Source organism: Podarcis cretensis (genome assembly GCF_951804945.1).
Source record: "Podarcis cretensis genome assembly, chromosome: 18".
Taxonomy (NCBI): Eukaryota; Metazoa; Chordata; class Lepidosauria; order Squamata; family Lacertidae; genus Podarcis; species Podarcis cretensis.
In genome coordinates, this window is record NC_137188.1 from 4,464,101 (window position 1) to 4,486,968 (window position 22,868).

The following is a 22,868-nucleotide window of genomic DNA, read 5'->3' on the forward strand; positions in this document are numbered from 1 at the left end:
ATTCCTGCCAATCCCTTCTGGTTCTCCCCCTGAAGGGAAGTAGCATGTTGGTGGTTTTGAAGCAACTTCAAGTGAATTTCCACCACTTCTTTGAAAGGCTTCTCCAACAGAGGGAAGCTCTCTGGGGTTAGTGGAGGGAAGAAAGGTTGCTCTGAGCCTTAGGCTCTCCCTTCCCCTTTGACATGTTCTGCGGAAGGACAGCTTCTGTTGCACATGGAACCAACTTGCTCCCCGTCTTTGAGCAGAAACTTCTCTACTCATAAACAAATTTTGTGCGCAGAAGCCAGGCTAGCATTCTAGCAGCTTTGTTATTCTTTATCAAGTATTTATTAATATGTATTTATCTATTTATTTAATCTATTTCCTAAAATCCATTCACCACTTGATTAGGGAAATAACTGCTGCTAATCTCCCTTTGCTGAGCAAGGTTTTGGAGCATGTGGCCGAACACCAGATGGTGGTGCTGGTTCCAGTCCTACTTGGGTGGTCATTCCTAGACGGTGTTACTTGGGGAATGCTTTTCAGTGCTGGGAACCTTGAATATGGGGTTCCGCGGGGCTCAGTCCTATCCCCCACATTGTTTAACATCCACAGTGGTGCCCCGCAAGACGAACGCCTCGCAAGACGGAAAACCCACTAGACGAAAGGGTTTTCCGTTTTGGAGGCACTTCGCAAAACGAATTTCCTTATGGGCTTGCTTTGCAAGACGAAAATGTCTTGCGAGTTCCTGCGGTCCCCCCCCTTCCCCCCTTTTTCAAAGCCGCTAAACCGCTAAGAGCGCTAATCTGCTAAGCTGTCAATGGGCTTGCTTCGCAAGACGAAAAAACCACTATGCGAAGAGAATCGCGGAACGGATTCTTTTCGTCTTGCGAGGCACCACTGTACATGAAATTGCTGGGTGGGGTGATCTGGAGGTTTCAAGTATGTTGTCAGAATTATGCTGATGACACTCAGCTCCATTTCTCCTTCACATTTGCAGGGGAGGCAGTGGAAGTGCTGGACCAGTGTCTTGCCTCGGCAATGGACTGGATGAGAGCCAACCAACTGAAGCTGAATCCAGATAAGACTGGGGCACTGTTAGTGGGTGGTTCCCGAGACCAGACGGATGGGAGGTGGCCTGCTCTTGATGGGGTTACGCTTCCTCTGAAGGAGCAGGCTCATAGCTTGGGGGTACTCCAGGACCCTTTGCTGTCGCTCAAGGCTCGGGACACCTCGGTGGCGGGGAGTGACTTCCATCAGCTTTGGCTGGTGGCCCAGCTACACCCCTATCTGGACAGGGATAGCCTGACTACTGTTGTCTATGCTCTGATAATCTCAAGGCTAGATTACTGCAATGCGTTATACGTAGGGCTGCCTCTGAAGACAGTTCAGAAACTTCTGCTAGTGCACAATACGCTGATCCTGGTCCGACTGCACTGGCTACCAATTCATTTCTGGGCCCAATTCAAAGTGCTGGTATTGACCTATAAAGCCTTAAATGGCTCAGGACCGCAATCCCTCAAGGACCGCCTCTTTCCATATGATCCTACCCGGACCCTGAGATCATCTTCTGAGGCCCTTCTTCGTGTGCCTCCTCCTCAAGAGGTCAGGAGGGTGGCAACACAAGAACGGGGCCTTCTCTGCAGTGGCTCCCCGTCTGAGGAATGCTCTCCCCAGGGAAATTCACCTAGCGCATTCCTTATACACCTTTGGACATCAGGCAAAAACGTTCCTTTTTGGGTGATTTGATTGACATCCTTTGCCCTTTTAAAATGTGGTTCTTTTCTGGGGTGTTAATTGGGTTGTTGTTTTCATTTTGATTATATATCTTCTGGTTTTATATATTAATTTTGTTCTGTGACACGCCTTTGAGACCTCCGCGTATAGGGCAGTATATAGATTCAACAAACAAACAAACAAGTCAGCTTTCTCAGGACCTTTATTTATTAAATTTATATAGCACCTTTAATTGGAATGCTACAGCTTGAATTGCTATAAGACTGAAAGTCTAGTAAGCTTTCCACTTGTATGGAGTGATGAAAGTTTAGGTAGGATGTAATCTTGGGTAATTAATGTAAATGCTTTATCAGTGACTCATAAAGCATTTATATCAGTGGAGGATGTAGGAGAAGTCCCGGTTCTTCGCTTTGACTATGGGAGTTTTCTTGTATTTAATGAAGATTCCCAACATGATGCCTGCTGTTAAGGACAAGAAGAGGGCAATGGAAGCTAAAATGATTCCCAAATGTTCTTCATAACCCCAGAAGGTGGTAATCTTGGGGACACATTGGTCCCTTGTTGCGTCTGGTGATTAGGCAATCTCCAGAAAGATCTCTTGAGCTTCTGGAAGAGGAAATCACTATGATTTCGATAATTGGAAGTGGAAGAAGTCTCACCTTGATAACTTCCGGGAGCCTTGAGTGGCTCAAACAGCAGATGCGGAGTTAAATCCGGGATGGTTCCTGGAAAATAGGGGCATTTAGAGGTTCTGTAAATCACATTTGAGGTTTCACTTGCCATTCACTCAGCTTGGAGAGGGAAGTGCACTGTATTTCCTAGGAAATATGACTGTGCAAAATCAGCCAGGATGACCCCAGATTAGCTTCAGAAAGATCAAAGGACTTGATCAGGTATCCCCTGGGATACAGGCTGCGCTAAAGAAATACACGCTGCACATGAAGCCCAAGGGGCTTGTGCCCATTGCTGCTGCTTTAAATCCATTTTCAGCATTTGAGATATATGCAAAATGAAGATCTATGGAGCTAGAATCCCAAGACAACTACGCGTCCGTTTTGGAGCCACCACAGAAAAGGCCCCTTCTTGTGTTGCTGCCCTCCAGACCGTTTGTGAAGGTGCCACACGAAGAAGGGCCTGTGTGGTGGCAGGCTGTCATAATCCCTCCTTTTCTGTTTGGGGGCGAGGCGTTATATGAGAGGGTTGTAGTCAGTAGGGAACACTCCTCTCCCAAGTTCTCATGTGGCCGGCCTTGGGGAGATCTGAACGAGACACAAAACCAAGAACAAGCGGATGGGGGGAAGGTATAGGAGGCAGGAAAACCCCAGAGAGAACCGGCTTTGCAAAGTGCCAACATGGTTTTATTATCGCCAAACCCACTTTGCAATTAATAACTTCATTTGGCAGGAGCCACCTGGAAACGCATTCAAAAGAGTTATCTTACAAAACAAATACCAAACGAAAAGCAACCCAGGAGAATTATCTCCACCCCCATCGTTCTGCCCGGACACTGAGATCCAGCGCTGAGGGCCTTCTGGCGGTTCCCCACTGTGATAAGCCAAGTTACAGGGAACCAGGCAGAGGGCCTTCTCGGTAGTGGCACCCGCCCAGTGGAATGCCCTCCCGCCAGATGTCAAAGAAATAAACAACTATCTGACTTTTAGAAGACATCTGAAGACAGCCCTGTTCAGGGAAGCTTTTCATATGTCATGAATGAATGTTTCGTCTGACCTCGATGACGCTTGCCTCCAGGTGTTCTTCAGGTGGGGGGCACGCCAAATCAAGGTCCTCCCTGTCCTCTTTGTCCTCCCCGTCCTCCTCTGGGGGGCTCCCTGATTCTTCTTGTGGCTCTTCCTCCTTGATAGCCACTTCAGAGGCTGACTGCTGGTAGAGACAGGACCCCAGAGGTGGTGGTGGGGAGAGGGGAGAAAGAGAGCAGCCCAAAATGAGACAGGAACCCACACTAAGTCGCTAGCCAGGGAAGCCCTACAGCCCTGGCGCCATGGGGGGCTGGTCCATCAGGACAAGTGGGGCAGCAAGCATACCCTTAGCAGCCCCCTGCCTGCCTGCCCCCTTGCTCCTGAGCAGTCCAGAAGGTGGCCTGACCAGCTGGCCGGCTGGCTTCCTCCTCCTCCTCCTCCTCCTCCTCCTCCTCCTCCTCCTCCTCCTCCTCCCCCGCCTCAGGGTTGCCCAGCTCAGCAAGGCTTCCCTCCTGCTCTGTCTGCTACGTACCTCATTGAGGGAGTCCCAAAGGGAATCCAGGGAGGGCAGGGAGGAAACACTGGAAAATGGTGACATACTTGGAACCTGCAAGGAAAGATGCAAAAAACGAGCAATTAAAAAACCAAACCAAACATTAAAACTCAAGGCACCCATAACTGAAACAACAGTTTCATCCTGCGGTTGATATGCCCCCCTCCCCTTCTGCCTATCACCGCTTAGGCCACGGCCACCTACCCAGTCAGGACTGAGGAGATCCAGCCGTCTTGCGGACTCCTCCTCGCCTTTTCCTTCATCGTCCTTTTCATGGACAATTTCCTCCTCGACGGCTGACTGCTGGCAGAGACCCAGTGGTGGTGGCAGGGAGAAAGGAGAAAGAGAGCAGCCCAAAATGAGACAGGAACCCACACTAAGTCGCTAGCCAGGGAAGCCCTACAGCCCTGGCGCCATGGGGGGCTGGTCCATCAGGACGAGTGGGGCAGCAAGCACAGCCTGTCCCCAGCAGCCCCCTGCCTGCCTGCCCCCTTGCTCACGACCAGTCCAGAAGGTGGCCTGACCGGCCGGCCGGCTTCCTCCTCCTCCTCCTCCTCCTCCTCCTCCTCCTCCTCCTCCTCCTCCCCCGCCTCAGGGTTGCCCAGCTCAGCAGGGCTTCCCTCCTGCTCTGTCTGCTACGTACCTCATTGAGGGAGTCCCAAAGGGAGTCCAGGGAGGACAGGGAGGAAACACTGGAAAATGGTGACATACTTGGAACCTGCAAGGAAAAGATGCAAAAAACGAGCAATTAAAAAACCAAACCAAACATTAAAACTCAAGGCACCCATAACTGAAACAACAGTTTCATCCTGCGGCCACTTAGGCCACGGCCACCTACCCAGTCAGGACTGAGGAGATCCAGCCGTTTTGCGGTCTCCTCCTCGCCTTTTCCTCCATCGTCCTTTTCATGGAAAATGTCCTCCTCGATGGCTGACTGCTGGCAGATACCGGACCCCAGAGGTGGTGGGGGGGAGAGGGGAGAAAGAGAGCAGCCCAAAATGAGACAGGAACCCAGAAGGCAAACTCTCCTGCCCACATTAAGTCGCTAGCCAGGGAAGCCCTGGCGCCATGGGGGGCTGGTCCATCAGGACGAGTGGGGCAGCAAGCACAGCACATTCACTCTCAAGGCACCCATAACTGAAACAACAGAACAGCGGCATAGCCAGCCGCTCGGGTGCCCGGTTCAACGCGGGGGTCCTGCGGGCGGGGGGCTGCCTGGAGCCTCTCTGCTGCCTCCCCCTCAGCTGTAGGGCGGCTGAGGGAGAGGCAGGGGGCAGACGCAAGCCCCACGCTGCCGTTTCAGGCAGCGCCCAGCCTGCAGGGTCCCACGCCACCATGTCACCCCCAGGAGAGATGCGTGGATCAGGCACTCTGCACCCCCCCCCCGGTAAGTGCCAGCCCCCACGGTGTGGCGCCCAGTGCCAGCCACGTTTTTTGACTCAACTAAAAGGTTTGGTGAGCCCAATTTTTATTTTTATTTGAAACTCGGCTTTTTGTCCTTTTGCCACCCCCCTCAGTGATGACACCTGGGGCGGCCCCCAATCCCCCACCCTCCTTTCTCTGCAACTGCAGCAGAATAAAAGGACTCCAAACTCCCTTAGCAGTTTCCTGCTGGTCCCCTCACCATTTTCCCAGGCGTCAATCTTCTCACTTTGCAGTTGCAGATAAGGCACCCAAAGGCTGCTGATCAAGGCAGGGGTTGGCTTCAACTGCCAAGGGAGGTTGGGATTCTGAGCCGATGTCACAGCCAGGTTCCGATGGGGGGGGGACCCTGTTTCCCCTGAGGGTGACCGCTGAACCCACCACCCAAGAGAAAAAGAGAGAAATCTTTGAATTCTGTAGCAAGAAAGAATGAGTGCCAGGAGTTTTCTTTTCCCTGCACTCCTCCATTGCAACACCTTTTCATCATCATCATCATCATCATCATCATTAAACTAGATTTAATGAGCACTCATATCAGAGTGCTCTGTAAACTGATAGCCATAGTCTTTGTCATAGTATATATTTTTATTAAGATTTTAAAGGTTACAGAAAACAAAAAGAGAAAAATATAGATAACAATACATAAAAAAGCAAACATCATCAAAAAAAAAGAAAAAAAGAGACAAGTCAAACCTTTACATCACTTATTTACATCCACTTACTTCCTTGACCTCGTCACACCTCCCATTTTTGTATTCTAATTCAATTAAATATTTCAGCAAATCCTTTCCAACTTTGTTTTTAACTTAATAATTTATCTTAATATAGTATAATTTTGCAATCTCTTCTTTCAGCAATTCATTTTTACTTGATCCTTTATATCTTTTCTGCTAGAACCACATAATTTTTCCCCCCAACATCTTTCTAACATTCCTTAATTTTACAATGTTTCTGAAGATAAACTTTAAATTAACTACCTTAGCTTAAATTCATGACCTTACAAAAGCTGGCTTTTACAATATCGCTGCTGGAACAGACTTACGGAAAAATGGAACAGGTGTGAGTGCCTGCCGAATTTGAAGGGAGCATCTTATATTTGGGTATTGTCTTCTTTCCTCCCCCTTGAATTTTAAAGGTGCGGCTTATATTCGGGCCAATACGGTAATGTACTAAATAAATATTTTTATAACTAAATTTACTCAATACTCCAAATTTCTTCTCCTTTATTGGATTTATATGCCACCCTTCCTCATGAAAGATCCCAGTTTAAAAGCAGCTAAAAACATCTCAGGGTTATTGGGAAAAGAAGAATGGTTGGTGCAAACCCGAAACCAAGTTAATAATTGCATTTCAATGGGTCTGCTTTAGGTTTCATTGCAATCAAGGCGATGAGTTAATAATAATAATAATAATAATAATAATAATAATAATAATGTGTGATGCTTCCAACAAGGAGTTGGGGGTAACCTGGAGAAACTTTTTAAAAGGAGGAGCCCCCATTGTTTGGGGCTTCTCTCTGCATCTTCTATGCTGTATTCGCGAGCCATTGTTATCGGAAAGTTTTTCCTGATGTTGGTTTGGAATCTCCTTTCTTGTAACTTTACAATAATGTTCTGACTTTATATACATACAGTGGTACCTCGGATTACAGACGCTTCAGGTTACAGACTCCCCTAACCCAGAGATAGTACCTCGGGTTAAGAACTTTGCTTCAGGATGAGAACAGAAATCACGTGGCAGCGGCGAGGCGGCAGCAGGAGGCCCCATTAGCTAAAATGGTACCTCAGGTTAAGAACAATTTCAGGTTAAGAACAGAATTTGTATCTATAAACCAATAGCAAAAGATTCAGATGACGTTAAAGAATGAGTTTATCAATCAGGTACCAATCAGAACAAAGTGAATGGTCAGAAATAACATCTCAACTGCGAAAAGAAGAATGGTTGGTGTAAACCCGAAACCAAGTTAATAATTGCATTTCAATGGGTCTGCTTTAGGTTTCATTGCAATCAAGGCGATGAGTTAATAATAATAATAATAATAATCATATTGCTTTCCCTGGCCACTCTGGGCGGCTCCCAACAGAATATTAAAAGCACTATCCAAATCACAGCCACAACATGCATTTAAAGCATTTTTGGAGCTCTAAATTGCAGGTAAAAGAACTGGCGGGTGGCCAAGGCCATTTTGGCCTCTCTTGTCCAGGGCGCCGGAGCCGCGGGACGTCGGGAAAAGGGGGAAGCCGTTCTAGGTGCCTCCAAGGGAATGAGGAAAAGGACGAGGTCTCTTGGAGGCTTCCTGGGTTATGTGGGTTTCTGAGTATAATAATTGGTTCTTCTGAGTTTATTAGCACGCCAGGAGGAAGGTTGCGCAGGGCAGCCTGGGAAGGGCGAGGGAAAGGCTGTGAGGAAAAGCCTTCTCTCTTTTTTCCATCGCTCTGCCCCTCCATCAAGTTTAAATGAAAGAATCCAAATACGTTTAGAGAAAAATAAAATGATAGGAAACAGGATCCTTTTTTGGAGAAGAAGGGGCAGCAAAGCATGCTGGGAAGAAGGACATGAGGGAAATGAAATCAAACCTAACAAAGGATAATTTACCAATAAAGCTAATAAGTGAAACCTAACAAAAGACACCTTGGGATTTATTTATTCAGTTATATGTTGGAAAATGGGTAAATTTCAAGTATAGGAAGCTGGATCCATGTTTGTGAGAAGAAGGGGTAGCAAAGCATGCTGGGAAGAAGGACGTGAGGGAAATGAAACCTAACAAAGGATAATTTACCAATAAAGCTAATAAGTGAAACCTAACGAAAGACACTTTCAGATGTATTTATTCAGTTATACATTGGAAAATGGGTAAATTTCAATTATAGGAAACAGGATCCTTGTTTGGAGAAGAAGGGGTAGCAAAGCATGCTGGGAAGAAGGACGTGAGGGAAATGAAACCTAATAAAGGGTAATTTATCCAGAAAGCTAATATGTGAAACCTAACGAAAGACACTTTCAGATGTATTTATTCAGTTAAACATTGGAAAATGGGTAAATCTCAATTATAGGAAGCTGGATCCTTGTTTGTGAGAAGAAGGGGCAGCAAAGCATGCTGGGAAGAAGGACCTGAGGGAAATGAAACCTAATAAAGGATAATTTACCAATAAAGCTAATAAGTGAAACCTAACCAAAGACAATTTGGGATTAATTTATTTAGTTATACATTGGAAAATGAGTAGATTTCAATTATAGGACACAGGATCTTTGTTTGTGAGATGATGGGGCAGCAAAGCATGCTGGGAAGAAGGACGTGAGAGAAATGAAATGAAACCTAATAGAGGTTAATTTATCCATGAAGCTAATAAGCGAAGCCAAACATAAGACTCCTTGAGATTGAATTATTTGGTTATACACTGGAAAAACGAGTAAATTTCCAATTTATTCATGCTGGGATTCAACCATTGGCCTAATGGAGCTGGCAGTGCATGCTGGGAAGTCTGCCGGCGGAGGCTGGCGGGAGTTGCATGCAGGGCCTTTTGAAGGTGGCCCCTTCCCCTCCGAGGGCCACATGACCCTCCTCGTCCGCCAGGGACACCAGCGCCTGCAGCCCGTCCAGCTGGCCAGAGTCACCCAAGGGCCGGAGAGGCTGGCAGGGACGGGGCCCCCAGGTGAGCCCGGGAGAGAGAGAGAGGGGCCCCTGGGGGATTTGCACTCTGCACGCCCTCAGAGGCCGGAGAGGCTGGCAGGGACGGGGCCCCAGGTGAGCCCGGGAGAGAGAGAGAGGGGCCCCTGGGGGATCTGCACTCTGCACGCCCTCAGAGGCCGGAGAGGCTGGCAGGGACGGGGCCCCCAGGTGAGTCCGGGAGAGAGAGAGAGAGAGGGGCCCCTGGGGGGTGGATCCTGCACTCTGCACACCCTCAGAGGCCGGAGAGGCTGGCAGGGATGGGGCCCCCAGGTGAGCCCGGGAGAGAGAGAGAGGGGCCCCTGGCGGGATCTGCACTCTGCACGCCCTCAGAGGCCGGAGAGGCTGGCAGGGACGGGGCCCTCAGGTGAGCCCGGGAGACAGAGGGGCCCCTGGGGGGTGGATCCTGCACTCTGCACGCCCTCAGAGGCCAGAGAGGCTGGCAGGGACGGGGCCCCCAGGTGAGCCCGGGAGAGAGAGAGAGGGGCCCCTGGGGGATTTGCACTCTGCACGCCCTCAGAGGCCGGAGAGGCTGGCAGGGACGGGGCCCCCAGGTGAGCCCGGGAGAGAGAGAGAGGGGCCCCTGGGGGATTTGCACTCTGCACGCCCTCAGAGGCCGGAGAGGCTGGCAGGGACGGGGCCCCCAGGTGAGCCCGGGAGAGAGAGAGGGGGGCCCCTGGGGAATTTGCACTCTGCACGCCCTCAGAGGCCGGAGAGGCTGGCAGGGACGGGGCCCCCAGGTGAGCCCGGGAGAGAGAGAGAGGGGCCTCTGGGGGGATCTGCACTCTGCACGCCCTCAGAGGCCAGAGAGGCTGGCAGGGACGGGGCCCCCAGGTGAGCCCGGGAGAGAGAGAGAGGGGCCCCTGGGGGATTTGCACTCTGCACGCCCTCAGAGACCGGAGAGGCTGGCAGGGACGGGGCCCCCAGGTGAGCCCGGGAGAGAGAGAGAGGGGCCCCTGGGGGATTTGCACTCTGCACACCCTCAGAGGCCAGAGAGGCTGGCAGGGACGGGGCCCTCAGGTGAGCCCGGGAGAGAGAGAGAGGGGCCCCTGCGGGATTTGCACTCTGCACACCCTCAGAGGCCAGAGAGGCTGGCAGGGACGGGGCCCCCAGGTGAGCCCGGGAGAGAGAGAGAGGGGCCCCTGGGGGGATCTGCACTCTGCACGCCCTCAGAGGCCGGAGAGGCTGGCAGGGACGGGGCCCCCAGGTGAGCCCGGGAGAGAGAGAGAGGGGCCCCTGGGGGATCTGCACTCTGCACGCCCTCAGAGGCCGGAGAGGCTGGCAGGGACGGGGCCCCCAGGTGAGTCCGGGAGAGAGAGAGAGGGGCCCCTGGGGGATTTGCACTCTGCACGCCCTCAGAGGCCGGAGAGGCTGGCAGGGACGGGGCCGCCAGGTAAGCCCGGGAGAGAGAGGGGCCCCTGGCGGGATCTGCACTCTGCACGCCCTCAGAGGCCGGAGAGGCTGGCAGGGACGGGGCCCTCAGGTGAGCCCGGGAGACAGAGGGGCCCCTGGGGGGTGGATCCTGCACTCTGCACGCCCTCAGAGGCCAGAGAGGCTGGCAGGGACGGGGCCCCCAGGTGAGCCCGGGAGAGAGAGAGAGGGGCCCCTGGGGGATTTGCACTCTGCACGCCCTCAGAGGCCGGAGAGGCTGGCAGGGACGGGGCCCCCAGGTGAGCCCGGGAGAGAGAGAGGGGGGCCCCTGGGGGATTTGCACTCTTCACGCCCTCAGAGACCGGAGAGGCTGGCAGGGGCAGGGCCCCAGGTGAGCCCGGGAGAGAGAGAGAGGGGCCCCTGGGGGATTTGCACTCTGCACACCCTCAGAGGCCAGTGAGGCTGGCAGGGACGGGGCCCTCAGGTGAGCCCGGGAGAGAGAGAGAGGGGCCCCTGGGGATTTGCACTCTGCACGCCCTCAGAGACCGGAGAGGCTGGCAGGGACGGGGCCCCCAGGTGAGTCCAGGAGAGAGAGGGGCCCCTGGGGGATTTGCACTCTGCACGCCCTCAGAGACCGGAGAGGCTGGCAGGGACGGGGCCCCCAGGTGAGCCCGGGAGAGAGAGAGAGGGGCCCCTGGGGGATTTGCACTCTGCACACCCTCAGAGGCCAGAGAGGCTGGCAGGGACGGGGCCCTCAGGTGAGCCCGGGAGAGAGAGAGAGGGGCCCCTGGGGGATTTGCACTCTGCACACCCTCAGAGGCCAGAGAGGCTGGCAGGGACGGGGCCCCCAGGTGAGCCCGGGAGAGAGAGAGAGGGGCCCCTGGGGGATCTGCACTCTGCACGCCCTCAGAGGCCGGAGAGGCTGGCAGGGACGGGGCCCCCAGGTGAGCCCGGGAGAGAGAGAGAGAGGGGCCCCTGGGGGATCTGCACTCTGCACACCCTCAGAGGCCAGAGAGGCTGGCAGGGACGGGGCCCCCAGGTGAGCCCGGGAGAGAGAGAGAGAGGGGCCCCTGGGGGGATCTGCACTCTGCACGCCCTCAGAGGCCGGAGAGGCTGGCAGGGACGGGGCCCCAGGTGAGCCCGGGAGAGAGAGGGGCCCTTGGGGTGGGGGGATCCTGCTCTGGCACTTCTGGGAGGGATTTGCACTCTGCACGCCCTCAGAGGCCGGAGAGGCTGGCAGGGACGGGGCCCCCAGGTGAGCCCGGGAGAGAGAGGGGCCCTTGGGGTGGGGGGATCCTGCTCTGGCACTTCTGGGAGGGATTTGCACTCTGCACGCCCTCAGAGGCTTCGTAGTCTAAGCTCAGGCGGCTCTTTGAGCCGGCATCTCTCTGGGGGGTGAGGGGTTTCTTCCCATTGGTCAACATCCTTCTTAAATAGTGGTGCCCGGAATTGGACACAGTATTCCAGGTGGGGACTGACCAAGGCAGAATAGAGCTCAGTCTTGTAAGCCACTGGTATTAGTAGCAATAAAAGTAATAATAATCACAACAAGAATAGACTTCGTTAACAAATATTTATGCTGCTTAACTGTGTGTGCATTGCAATCACTTGTTCATTGTTGTGCGTAGTAATTTTAAGTGCATTCTTAATATTACCATCAATGTGCAATACTTTTAAAATGCATAATTTCTTTAAATATAAACACAGAAATAAATGAAGCTCTAAATTCATCGGATGATGACCTGTGCCACAAACTGGGAAGCAGGCAGAGGGGCTTCTCGGTGGTGGCGCCTGCCCTGTGGAACGCCCTCCCCGCCTCCTTTCACAATGACTCACCCAGATTGGAGCCTGCCTCGCCTGCCTCACCCGCCCCTAAGCCTATCCCTAACCCTGGCCAATGCAATAAAATTCCCTGGATCCCAGTCACGGCTTGGCTAAGGTCAGTTGCTACTCACAGTACAGAAATTAAACCAACAGACTACGGAAGATGTCTTAAATGAATTTCTCAGTTTACTGATATACAAAGCTCAGGAGAACGAAATGATGTGAAGTGAGCTTATGAATGATAGCGCATAAATGCGGGAAATGGAGCATAGAAAATTGAATACATAGAACTGGCATAACCAAGCAGTATTGTGGAATATTAGAACTGATATGGTTAATAGGTAGTCATGACAAAGCAAACAGACTCAAAAACCTAACTCCTCTCCCTCTAAACTATCTTGTTGTGAGATAAATATAAGTTTCCAAAACACAAAATTATTATAAGATAATAGTTTACAAATTAAGGGCAGTAGACCAGGACTCACTGTAGTCATTGGCAAAGCAAGGGAGCAAAACATTTCCTCCCATCTTAGTGTTCATGTCAACAGGACTTCCTAAAATCCAGGCTAAGAAGGAACACAATCTCTTTCAGAGATGGAGAATAAGCAACATGGATGAGTAGCTGTGTTTCCTTTATGCACTTCTGGACATCAGGAACATGGACTATTTCAAGAATCAGATGTCCCGTTAATTCCTTGTTGTCAGGTGCTCCTTTGTGTTCAGATCAGGCCTCAGCACAATAATGTAGCACTTGGGAAGGAAGATGCAGCCCAGAAGCCCAGCGCTGGAGGCCAACATAGAGAAGATCTGCACGGCCACCATGTACTTGCCCTTGGTGCTCAGGTAGGTGGGCACAAAAGACACCCAAACACTGCAGAAGACCAGCATGCTGAAGGTGATCAGCTTGGCTTCGTTGAAGGAGCCAGGCAGCTTCCTGGCTAGGAAAGCCACCGTGAAGCAGGTGGCAGCCAAGAAGCCCAGGTAGCCGAGGGCAACATAGAACATGGCCACAGACCCTTCGTTGCATTGCAGGATGATCTCTTCCACCTGGGAGCGCATGTCGGGCTCTGGGAATGGGGGAGAAGAGCCCAGCCAGATGGTGCAGATGAGAACTTGCCCCCCAGAACAGGAGATGACCATGGAGTTGGCCAGACTCTTGCCCAGCCATCTCCTCAGCCTGTTCCCGGGCTTTGTGGCCAGGAAGGCCAGCACCACCGTGATGGTCTTTGCCAAGACAGAAGAAACAGCAACTGAGAAGATGATGCTGAAGGCCGTTTGTCGGAGAAGGCAGGTCTCTTTCCTTGGGCGCCCGATGAAGAGGAAGGAGGACCAAAAGGAAAGCAGGAGGGAGACGAGGAGGATGTAGGAGAGGTCCCGGTTGTTGGCTTTGACTATGGGAGTTTCCTTGTATTTAATGAAGATTCCCAACACAATGCCTGCTGTTAAGAACAAGAAGAGGGCAATGGAAGCTAAAACAATTCCCAGATACTCTCCATAAGTCAGGAAGATGATAATCTTGGGGACACATTGATCTCTGTCCTTGTTTGAATGGTGATCTTCTGAGCATTTGGTGCAATGTTCTGCATCTGGGGAAGAGAAAAAGAATAGCTGTAGCATCACTTACATCCCTAATGATCTGTGCTCTATTAACATTGTGATCTAGGATAAACTGAGAGGCAGTGACCACTCCACTTCTGTTAACTGCATTGTTTGGATCCTGCCTAATCCTGAAGAGACACCTCTTTGTCTGAACCTTGTAAATGCAAACACTTTTCTGTTGCTTCCATGCAATGTGAAAAATTTGCTACTTTGCACCATCTGTCCATTATTTATGAGAAATGCCTCACCATGGGACTGAAACTGCCTTGGTCGCACTGGTCGATGATCTCCGATGGGCCAGGGACAAAGGTGAGAGCTGCTTCCTAGTTCTGCTGGATCTCTCAGCGGGCTTTGACACCATTGGCCATAACATCCTTCTGGAGGGGCTGGGAGCTGGGGGCACTGCAATACAGTGGTTCCGCTCCTTTCTCCCAGGCCGTGTCCAGAAAGTAGTGTTGGGGGATGAGTGTTCAGACCCCTGGGCCCTCACTTGTGGGGTACCTCAGGGTTCCGTCCTCTCCCCCATGCTTTTTAACATCTATATGAAGCCGCTGGGAGAAATGATCAGGGGGTTTGCGCTGGGTGTTCATCAGTATGCAGATGACACCCAGCTCTGCCTCTCTTTTAAATCAGAACCAGTGAAGGTGGTGAAGGTCCTGTGTGAGTGCCTGGAGGCGGTTGGAGGATGGATAGCGGCTAACAGATTGAGGTTGAATCCTGGCAAGACAGAAGTACGGTTTTAGGGGGACGGGGTGAGCTGGTGTGGAGGACTCCCTGGTCCTGCATGGGGTAACTGTGCCCCTGAAGGACCAGGTGCGCAGCCTGGGAGTCATTCCGGACTCACAGCTGTCCATGGAGGCACAGGTCAATTCTGTATCCAGGGCAGCGGTCTACCAGCTCCATCTGGTATGCAGGATGAGACCCTACCAGCCCGCGGACTGTCTCACCAGAGTGGTGCATGCTCTAGTTATTGCCCGCTTGGACTACTGCAATAAGCTCTACATGGGGCTACCTTTGGAGGTGATCCAGAATGTGGCAGCTAGACTGGTGACTTGGAGTGGCCGCTGGGACCATATAACACCGGTCCTGAGAGATTTGCATTGGCTCCCAGTACGTTTCCAAGCACAATTCAAAGTGTTGGTGCTGACTTTTAAAGCCCTAAATGGCCTTGGCCCAGTATACCTGAAGGAGCATCTCCACCCCTATTGTTCAGCCAGGACACTGAGATCCAGCGCCGAGGGCCTTCTGGCGGTTCCTTCACTGTGAGGAGTGAGGCTACAGGGAACCAGGCAGAGGGCCTTCTCGGTAGTGGCGCCCGCCCTGTGGAATGCCCTCCCATCAGGTCAAGGAAATGAGCAGCTATCCTATTTTTAAAAGACATCTGAAGGCAGCTCCTTTTAGGGAAGTTTTTAATATTTAATGTGGCTGGGGAAACTCAGCCAGATGGGCAGGGTATAAATAATTTATTATTATTATTATTATTATTATTATTATTATTATTATTATTAGGTGTGACTTCGTATAAAAAATAAAAAGGAATGTTTGTTGGAATTTCTCTCATAGCTGCCCACTTTCAACCCCAGAGATTTCTTCCTTATGATCATTCTTTTCAACTCTCTTCCAGGATGTAATGAAGGTGATTAATCCTAAAGGAGTTGAGGAAGGAGCCACATTCCACAATGTCTGCAGAATTCTCACAAAAAGTGTGTGAGACTGGATTACTGCCCTGTGTTTACTCTCTCCAGAAATACCTTCCCCCTTGGAGTCACCCACCTTCCTGGGCGGAGAAGGTCCCTTCCGCACACCGAGCACAAGCATAGCAGCAAACGTGCTTTCCTTCTAGAACCACCTTGGCATATCCAGGCTGACATCTTTCTGTACACCTGGAACGAGGTACGGCCTAACCAGAAAGACAAGAAGGTGCAAGAAAGAGGAACAGTTAGGAGTATTTGTTTGTATATAATTCACTCATAGAATGAATTCAAACGGATCTCTGGAATGCAGCCTTTGACCCCTCATCAGGGTCCTTTCAACCCCCCACTGACCATTGGGGTGACCAGAATATCTTGTTCTTCATAATTAGTTCAAGACAACTGAGGTTTGCGCCACAGAACTCTGTTTCCTCTTCTCCGTTTACCTGCTTAATAAATCTTCAAAGAAAATGGCAATGGAGTCTAAAATGTGATTTCCCCAAATTTCAGGATTCTGATAATCTCTCAACCACTAATTAAGACACATTTAATATGACATTTCCAAATACTGGTTTCCTCATTCTGCAAGGTTTCCTCTTATCGCTGATGTATTACACTAGTTCTTTCTAGTTCATATGCCATTCCTTAACATTAACTTTATATTACAATAGGGTTGTTGCTTTTTAAAATTATCATCTTTTACCAACAACTGTGCACTTCTCTATTCTTGCACATTCAACACTTTAACATTTGCAACATCAACAAGTGAGCTTACTCCACAAATTTAAAAAATCCACAGTAAATCAGTAATTATCATTTCTAAAATAAATTGCTTTCCATCTTTCTGCATGTATGAAAGCCCAATAGTTCACTTTTACTAGGGGCTTTCCCTTTTCTTCTTATCTACGTAGTCTTTTCTGTCAAAGATTCTGGTGTCTTCTCTGAGGACCTCTGGGCTCTATCCTTTCTTTGAGCACCCCAAATTCCCCTCCTATCTCAGCTGCTGTGGAAAGGAGTGGTGGTTGCAGCTGTTATCGACGTTCAAGACACCATTGCTCAACCTGATATGGTCATTTTTCAGAGGTTGTTTAAGGAAAAACATAATAAGCATCTCCTAGCCTCCCCTCTCTGTGATTCCCCTTACCTTGTTGAATTCCTTGGGCCACTCAATGGCTTCTGGGTTAATGGTGAACTTTATGCCAGCAGACGTCTCTCTCCTTATATTCCCAATTTTCACAAGGTCACAAGACTTATTGGGAGACATCACCCAGTTCAAAATATCGAAGTCCACTGGCAGCTCCCAGTTCTCATCCAAGCACAGCCTGCCTCTGGAAGTATTCAGACACCGGATTTCTCTTAAGAAAGGGTGAAGCTGGAATGACAAGGGAAAGCACCAGCACTGAGAAACCTGGAAGCTAAGATGGATATCTCAGTCCTACTCACTTCAACCTCTTCTGATTTGGGGCCTGCGTGTATCTCATGTAGACTAGAATTCCTATTCGGCGATTTCCATTACTACAGACCCTACAAGGGCCCCAATTTTCCAGAGATGTCCCTGATTCTTTATGTTGGGAGCTGCCCAGAGTGCTGAGGGAATCCAAAAAGATGTGTGTTGTATAAACAGTGCTATTTTTCTAGGAAAGAAGGTGCCGGAACTCACCATGAACACCTCCCTCTGAGAATGAAAATGGCACCCACCTGAGAGGTGCCAAAACTGAGTTCCAGTGAGTTCCCCCCTCAAAAAAAGCCCTGGCTCTAAACAGTAAAATTATCGTTATGGAATGGGATGGTTCTATTTTCATCAGAGAAATGTTGGGTGGTATGTTACTATTACTAATACTAATAGTAACTACGATATTTTACAGGTCTATCCCCAGTCAAGATCAGCATCTGTGTGGACTGCAGTTTGCAAAAGGGGGAAGGAAATACCTGCCACGGTTGTAGCCTTTGGGGTCCCCATTGCTCTCCTTCCTCCACCACCAGCCTCCTCTGGGATCTCGATGAAAGCGAAGCATGCAAGGCCTGAGCCACAGCCTGAACATGGATGTAAGTGCCATAGCTGTCATAAGACAGGGCTCTCTCATACTCCCCTTGGGGCAATGGCTCCAGTTTCTCCTCCTCTTTGCATCTTATCCTGCCTTTCACTGACAACAGATGCTTTGAATATGAGCACTGAAAAGCTTCTTCCAAAAAATCTGGAAGAAAATTGAACTGCGTTTTATATCTGCTGTGCTCTATTCCAGTCTGAATTGCAAAGGACAGAGAACCATGGAAGTGCTGGAAGTAATTTGGATGGAGGTAAAAGCCAATTCTGATTTCAAGCGAAGCTGTTGTGATCCAGACTTTCGCCCCTATTTCCTTCACATATAATGTGTGTATTACTATGAGTGGTATGATACCCGCTCCATTGGTTATATAGCAAAGAAATACCCCAACTTCTCTCCATAGGAAAAAAGGTTCCACATACGTAATAAATTCTTGATTAAAGGTTTCTGGTACCCTTTTTGATAAAGCAATGCAGATCCCTTTGCTGAGCATCAGAGGTTTCACAGCGCTCGCAAATCTTTCTCCACTGTCATTGTCTGGAGTGCAGAGGCCAATCCACGTCCATCCAAAATGCAGGAGCAATTCAGCAATCCCCTGGTACTCACTTTCCTCTTTGGGAGTCATCTGGTAGACAAAAGGGAACAGGGTTTTACCTTCGAGAACCTGGGCAGTGAAGCCATAATTGAACTAGTAAGGAAAGCAAAAGATCAGCAATTTAATTTTATTTCGGCATAACACATATTTTAATCATTTGAAATGACTGATATCTATCTAAATCTCTGCTGGCTGAGGCTGATGGGAGTTTTAGTCGGAAACATCTGGAGGTGTCAAGTTGGTAAAGGCTCAGTTTTGAAAAAGGGATGTTGGATCCATAGCTCAGGATTTTCCCATTTTTAAAAATATCCCTGCTTGACCTATCCAAAGAGAAAGTAGTATTTTACGCAGCTGAAATTCTCTTTCCCTCCATGCTCTCCCACTACTTACCTGTGGGATTTTGTAGATGCCTGACAAGGCTGAAATCACTTTTGAGATGACAGTATTGCTTCTTTCAAGAACAGCCAGAAGGTGATTCTGTTCTCCACAGTGATAATTGGGAATACTGCATCCACTGCCTGCAAGCAGCTCTAGCATGGCGTCCGAAGTCATCTTTGCATTGAAATAGTTCTCATAGATGTTGTAGCCTAGAGTAATGTTGGGCAAGAGGCTGAGATCCTGGTTGATCTCTTGGATGGTGAAAAGGAAAGTCAACACATGCCAGTAGATCCTAGTTCCCTCCCTGCAATAAATGAATCCTTTAAAAAGAGTTAAACTGATATTCATATGAGTGGGGAGGTGAATATTATATGATCCACAGAATTAGTATTCATTCATTCATTCATTCATTCATTCATTCAATCTTTTGCATGAATATCAAAACTTTTCCTGTCTAGCATAGAACAAAAATTTGGGAATCTCTGCTCCATGACCGGAGCTTTGATGCAAACAGAGTCAGCAGTGGAACAGACTCCCTCCGAAGGTGACCGTGTGTCATGGATGCTTCAGGTGAGATCCCTCCAGGTCCCTCCCAAGTCTGCAACTCTATGATTCTATTATACTGTGTTCTATGAGTAAGAAATGAATGCAGCCCTTAAAATTTGTGATATACTGGGAAGTTGCTGCAAAGGCTGCTTTTGCTGCTTTTACCAAGGGGTACTATATGATACTATAGGTATCATAGATGTTGTAGCCCAGGGTGATGTTGGGTAAGAGCCTGAGATCCTGTTTGATCTCTTGGATGATGAACAGGAAAGACAACATGTGTCAGTAGAGCCTAGGTGCCTCCCTGCAATAAAGAGACAATTTTATTGAACGAGGAGAAGCACCAAATACCTCAGTCCCCTTTTAGTTACAGATGAGGCCTGGTGGCTTTCAGGTTTGTGTGTGTGGTAAAATCTATAATTTTGCCCATATTTTGGATAAGTGACTCCACCAGTGAGGACACCCCCTGTTCTGTATTATTTTATATAAACATTTTATTTGAAGCATATCATTCCTGCTCTTCGTCCATAAAAATCCACCCATTTTCAGGAGTTTCTTAAAATGCTTCTATTTAAAAAAAAAAAAAAAATGACAGAAAGGGGAAAGTGCTGGGATTAGAGGAGGAAACCTTTAATGTAGCTGAGACAGATTTCCCCATGGTGGGCTGTAGGTCTCCTGTGGTATTGTATAAAGTGCTAAGGTTCTTCACAAATGATCCAAATAGAATAAATATAAAATAATCTTAGCAGCTTGGAATTTGCTTGAGTTTAATGCCACCCTCTGGGTTAGGAAACATCTCACTATTTAGAAATGAGGCCATTTGTGTATGTGAAAAAAGGAATAATTCCTTTTCACATTTTAGAAACCTTACTCCACAAACAAGGAAGTCTCCTGATTCATATTATTTTATTCATCATTTCAATTAAAGCACATCTTTCCTGCTCTTCAGCCACCGAAAGTCACCTAGAGGATATTAAAATTCCATTTGTAAAACTGTAACATTCCTTAACGACAGTTTCTGAATTGTCCAAATGGAATAATAGTGAATGAAACCTTTGAGCCTGGGAAATTGCCTGAGTTTCAGGGCATTCTGGAGGTGGGAAAATTCAGTGCATCCTTTTGAACCCTGACCAGATTGATTGGCATCCTTGCATTCTACTAAAAGCAACACAGAATCAAAGGTAGGAGAGTGTTTCACTAAGGAAGACCCAGAGAACATGGAAATAGGAGAGGTTTGTGTGGAATCTTATACTAGACCCCCAGCTCCCATCACCCCCAGCCAGCAAGACCAGTGGTCAGGTCACGGTAGTCCTCCAACATCAGCCCTTAGCTCCCCAGCCTTGAGAAAGAAGCTATTTCCTTGATAAATAGGAACCACTAGAAGGACTGGAGGACCATGAAACTGTGAAGTACATACTTTTCAATCCTGGCGAAGGGTGTCTGAGAAAAGACGTATGGAGTTTCCTTATAAAAGCTTTTTGGAGATATGATCCCACTGATGAGAAAGTGTCCAGGCCGGTAGTAATTGCGAGCATCCATTTCATCCCTGACCAGATTCAAGGGGCATTTCGCCATGTGGTTCCCGCAGACTCCAAAGGGCATCATGAGCTGCAGAAGCAGCAACAGAAGGAACAGGGATCTCATTCTGGCTCTGCCTCCTCCTCCTCTTACTTGCCAAGGAGGCAAAGCAGAAGAACCCAAAGACTCTTGCAAGACCAGACTGGGTGGGCTTTGCCAATCTGGGTGGTTTTCAACTCTACCTTCAGAGCTAGGAAGCACAAGGCAGGCACACCCCTCTTTCGCCAGTTCTACAGCTTGACTCAGTCTGTCTGCATCACAGGAAATATTCTCTGCACTAACTTTTTCTTTCCCAGACACAGTGCAATTAAGATTGTCATGCTTCTTTCTGAGGCTCATGCAATCTCCCGAAATATCTCCTGAGCTTTCAGAAGATGAGATGACTATAATTTTGATTATTCCAAGTGGAATAAGTTTCACCACAATAACTTTCTGAAGTCTTGAATGGCTCAAGTGGCAGGTGCAGAACTGGAGAAAAACACATTGGACAGAAGTCAAGGGGTGTGTTTGGGAGTTGGAAGTTTGGCCTGAACTTTCTTCAAGACCACCAAAGAAGGAGCTGGATCCGACCATGGACGCTCCTTCTTTGGAGGTTTTGAAGCAGAGGTTGGATGGCCATCTGTTGGGATTCTTCAGCTGAGATTCCTGCATAGCAGAGGGTTGGACTAGAGGACCTTGGGTTCCCTTTCCAAGTCTCCCATTCTATGATTCATTGGAGGTTTTTAAGAAGAGGTGGGAGAGTCAGGGATGGACAACAGCCAGATGAAGGAGTCCCAGCCTTGCATCCCAGGCATCCTAAGCCCTTTTAAAATGTGGGGGGGGGGGTTTGGGAGGGCTGAGGCTGTTATTGGGTTGTTGTTTTTATTTTGATTATATATATTGTGGTTTTATATTTTGATTTTGCTCTCTGAACTGCCCTAAGGCCTCCAGGCATAGGGCGGTATATGGATTCAATAAGTAAATAAATATGAAGGAATAAATGGAGAATGCTGAGAATCCTCAGTACTGTGAACGGGATACGTGGTGGTGGGATCTTGTTTCCTGGAGGCTGCTAGAGACAGAGACTAGTAGAGCCTGCGATGGGAAGGGTTTTCTCAAGCCCACCCTCTGGCCACTTTGGGTGGGTCTGGGCTGCTTGATTCCTGCCACTCTCTTCTGGTTCTCTCCCTGAAGGGAAGTAGTGTGTTGGTGGCTTTGAAGCCACTTCAAGTGAATTTCCACCCCATCTTTGAAAGGCTTCTCCAACAGAGGGAAGCTCTCTGGGGTTGGTGGAGGGGAGAAAGGTTGTCCTGAGCCTTAGGCGCCCCTTCCCCTTCAACATGTTTTGGGGAAGGTGAGCTTCTGTTGCACATGGAACCAACTTGCTCCCCGTCTTTGAGCAGAAATTTCTCTACTCATAAGCAAATTGTCTGTGCACAAGCCAGGCTAGCATTCTAGCAGTTTTATTTATTTTTTATCAATATTTATTTATTTATTTATTTATTTGATCTGTTTCATAAAATCCCTGCCTCACTTGATTGGGCAAATAACTCCCATCTCTAACGATTTAACTCCATTTAAGTCTCTCATTAGTATACAGTGGTACCTCTGGATGCGAACAGGATCCATTCCGGAGCCCCCTTTGCATCGTGAAGTGAAAGCAACACACGACTGTGCGTGTGCGGGTCGCAAATTGTTGCTTCCATACAAGCACGTGACTTCATTTTGAGCGTCTGCGCATGCGCAAATGGCAAAACCCGGAAGTAATGCTCGCTTTCTTTTCTCCTTTCCTTCCTCCTCCTTTGGGCATGGGCAGCATGAGCTAGCAGTTTTTCTACGCCATATTGCCCTTTCTTTTCAAGCCACCTTCCAGGATCGTTCCCCTCTCAGTCCTGCCTTCTCCTTCTCCTCCGCAACCGCAGACGCTGTCGTTCTCTCGCACTTCTCCTTCCCCATCCACCCTTTGCCCGCTGTCTTCTCTGTTCCGCTCCACCATCACAAAAGGTGACAGGCTCCAGGACTGGGGCTGGCCGTGTGGGACGCTGGCGTAGGGCCATGAGAGTTTGGGTTTCTCGCCCCGCTTGCCTCCGCGCTCAGATCTTTTATTCCTCCTCTCCAATTTGGACTACAAGGATTAAGACCTGTGCAAGCACAACAAAAAGAAAATGTCCCTTAGGGACTGGGGCGTCTCCAGGTGCTACTTCCCC

At 49.1% G+C, this 22,868-nt stretch overlaps 3 protein-coding genes, 1 long non-coding RNA gene and 1 pseudogene across 13 annotated transcripts in view; 2 read left to right on the forward strand and 3 right to left on the reverse strand.

Annotated features, from left to right (window-relative positions):
• LOC307207261 (vomeronasal type-2 receptor 26-like) overlaps positions 1-22,868 on the reverse strand; it is a 34,104-nt pseudogene that overhangs the window by 10,560 nt on the left and 676 nt on the right. Inside the window, exon 2 of the transcript XR_013843962.1 lies at positions 20,776-22,802. The product of XR_013843962.1 is annotated as a vomeronasal type-2 receptor 26-like (transcript). The remainder of the gene's footprint in view (positions 1-20,775; positions 22,803-22,868) is intronic.
• Positions 1-22,868, forward strand: part of LOC307206983 (vomeronasal type-2 receptor 26-like) — a 95,756-nt gene that overhangs the window by 4,892 nt on the left and 67,996 nt on the right. For 2 of the 4 annotated variants that reach the window (XM_079960553.1, XM_079960555.1), the window contains exons 3-4: positions 15,595-15,769; positions 17,406-17,590. In XM_079960553.1, the coding sequence (XP_079816679.1) occupies positions 15,595-15,769; positions 17,406-17,590 (360 nt within the window). Of the gene's footprint in view, positions 1-12,635; positions 13,094-15,594; positions 15,770-17,405; positions 17,591-22,868 lie in introns of those variants that run through there. The other 2 variants (XM_079960556.1, XM_079960554.1) reach the window with 2 other exon arrangements.
• On the reverse strand, positions 2,780-5,722 carry LOC307207230 (uncharacterized protein). 5 transcript variants are annotated; one of them, XM_079961040.1, is made up of 4 exons: positions 4,610-4,798; positions 4,171-4,266; positions 3,946-4,020; positions 2,780-3,594 (listed from the first exon to the last, which is right to left on the reverse strand). In XM_079961040.1, the coding sequence occupies exons 1-4, from the start codon at positions 4,673-4,675 to the stop codon at positions 3,421-3,423; spliced, it is 411 nt and encodes a 136-aa protein (XP_079817166.1). In that variant the 5' UTR covers positions 4,676-4,798; the 3' UTR covers positions 2,780-3,420. The 5 variants fall into 5 exon arrangements, 2 of the variants coding, with proteins under 2 accessions (XP_079817166.1, XP_079817165.1); XM_079961039.1 differs by having other exon boundaries at positions 4,171-4,269; XR_013834588.1 differs by adding an exon at positions 4,805-5,395 and having other exon boundaries at positions 2,794-3,594; positions 3,946-4,266; positions 4,610-4,684.
• LOC307207318 lies at positions 5,270-5,434 on the forward strand. Its single transcript, XR_013834640.1, has 2 exons — positions 5,270-5,353; positions 5,386-5,434. It is a non-coding gene; the product is annotated as an uncharacterized lncRNA (long non-coding RNA).
• The window catches only part of LOC307206977 (vomeronasal type-2 receptor 26-like), a 56,121-nt gene continuing 45,671 nt past the window's right edge, over positions 12,419-22,868 (reverse strand). For both annotated transcript variants that reach the window (XM_079960539.1, XM_079960538.1), the window contains exon 7: positions 12,419-12,623. The gene's annotated coding sequence lies outside the window, so the exon portion shown is untranslated. The remainder of the gene's footprint in view (positions 12,624-22,868) is intronic.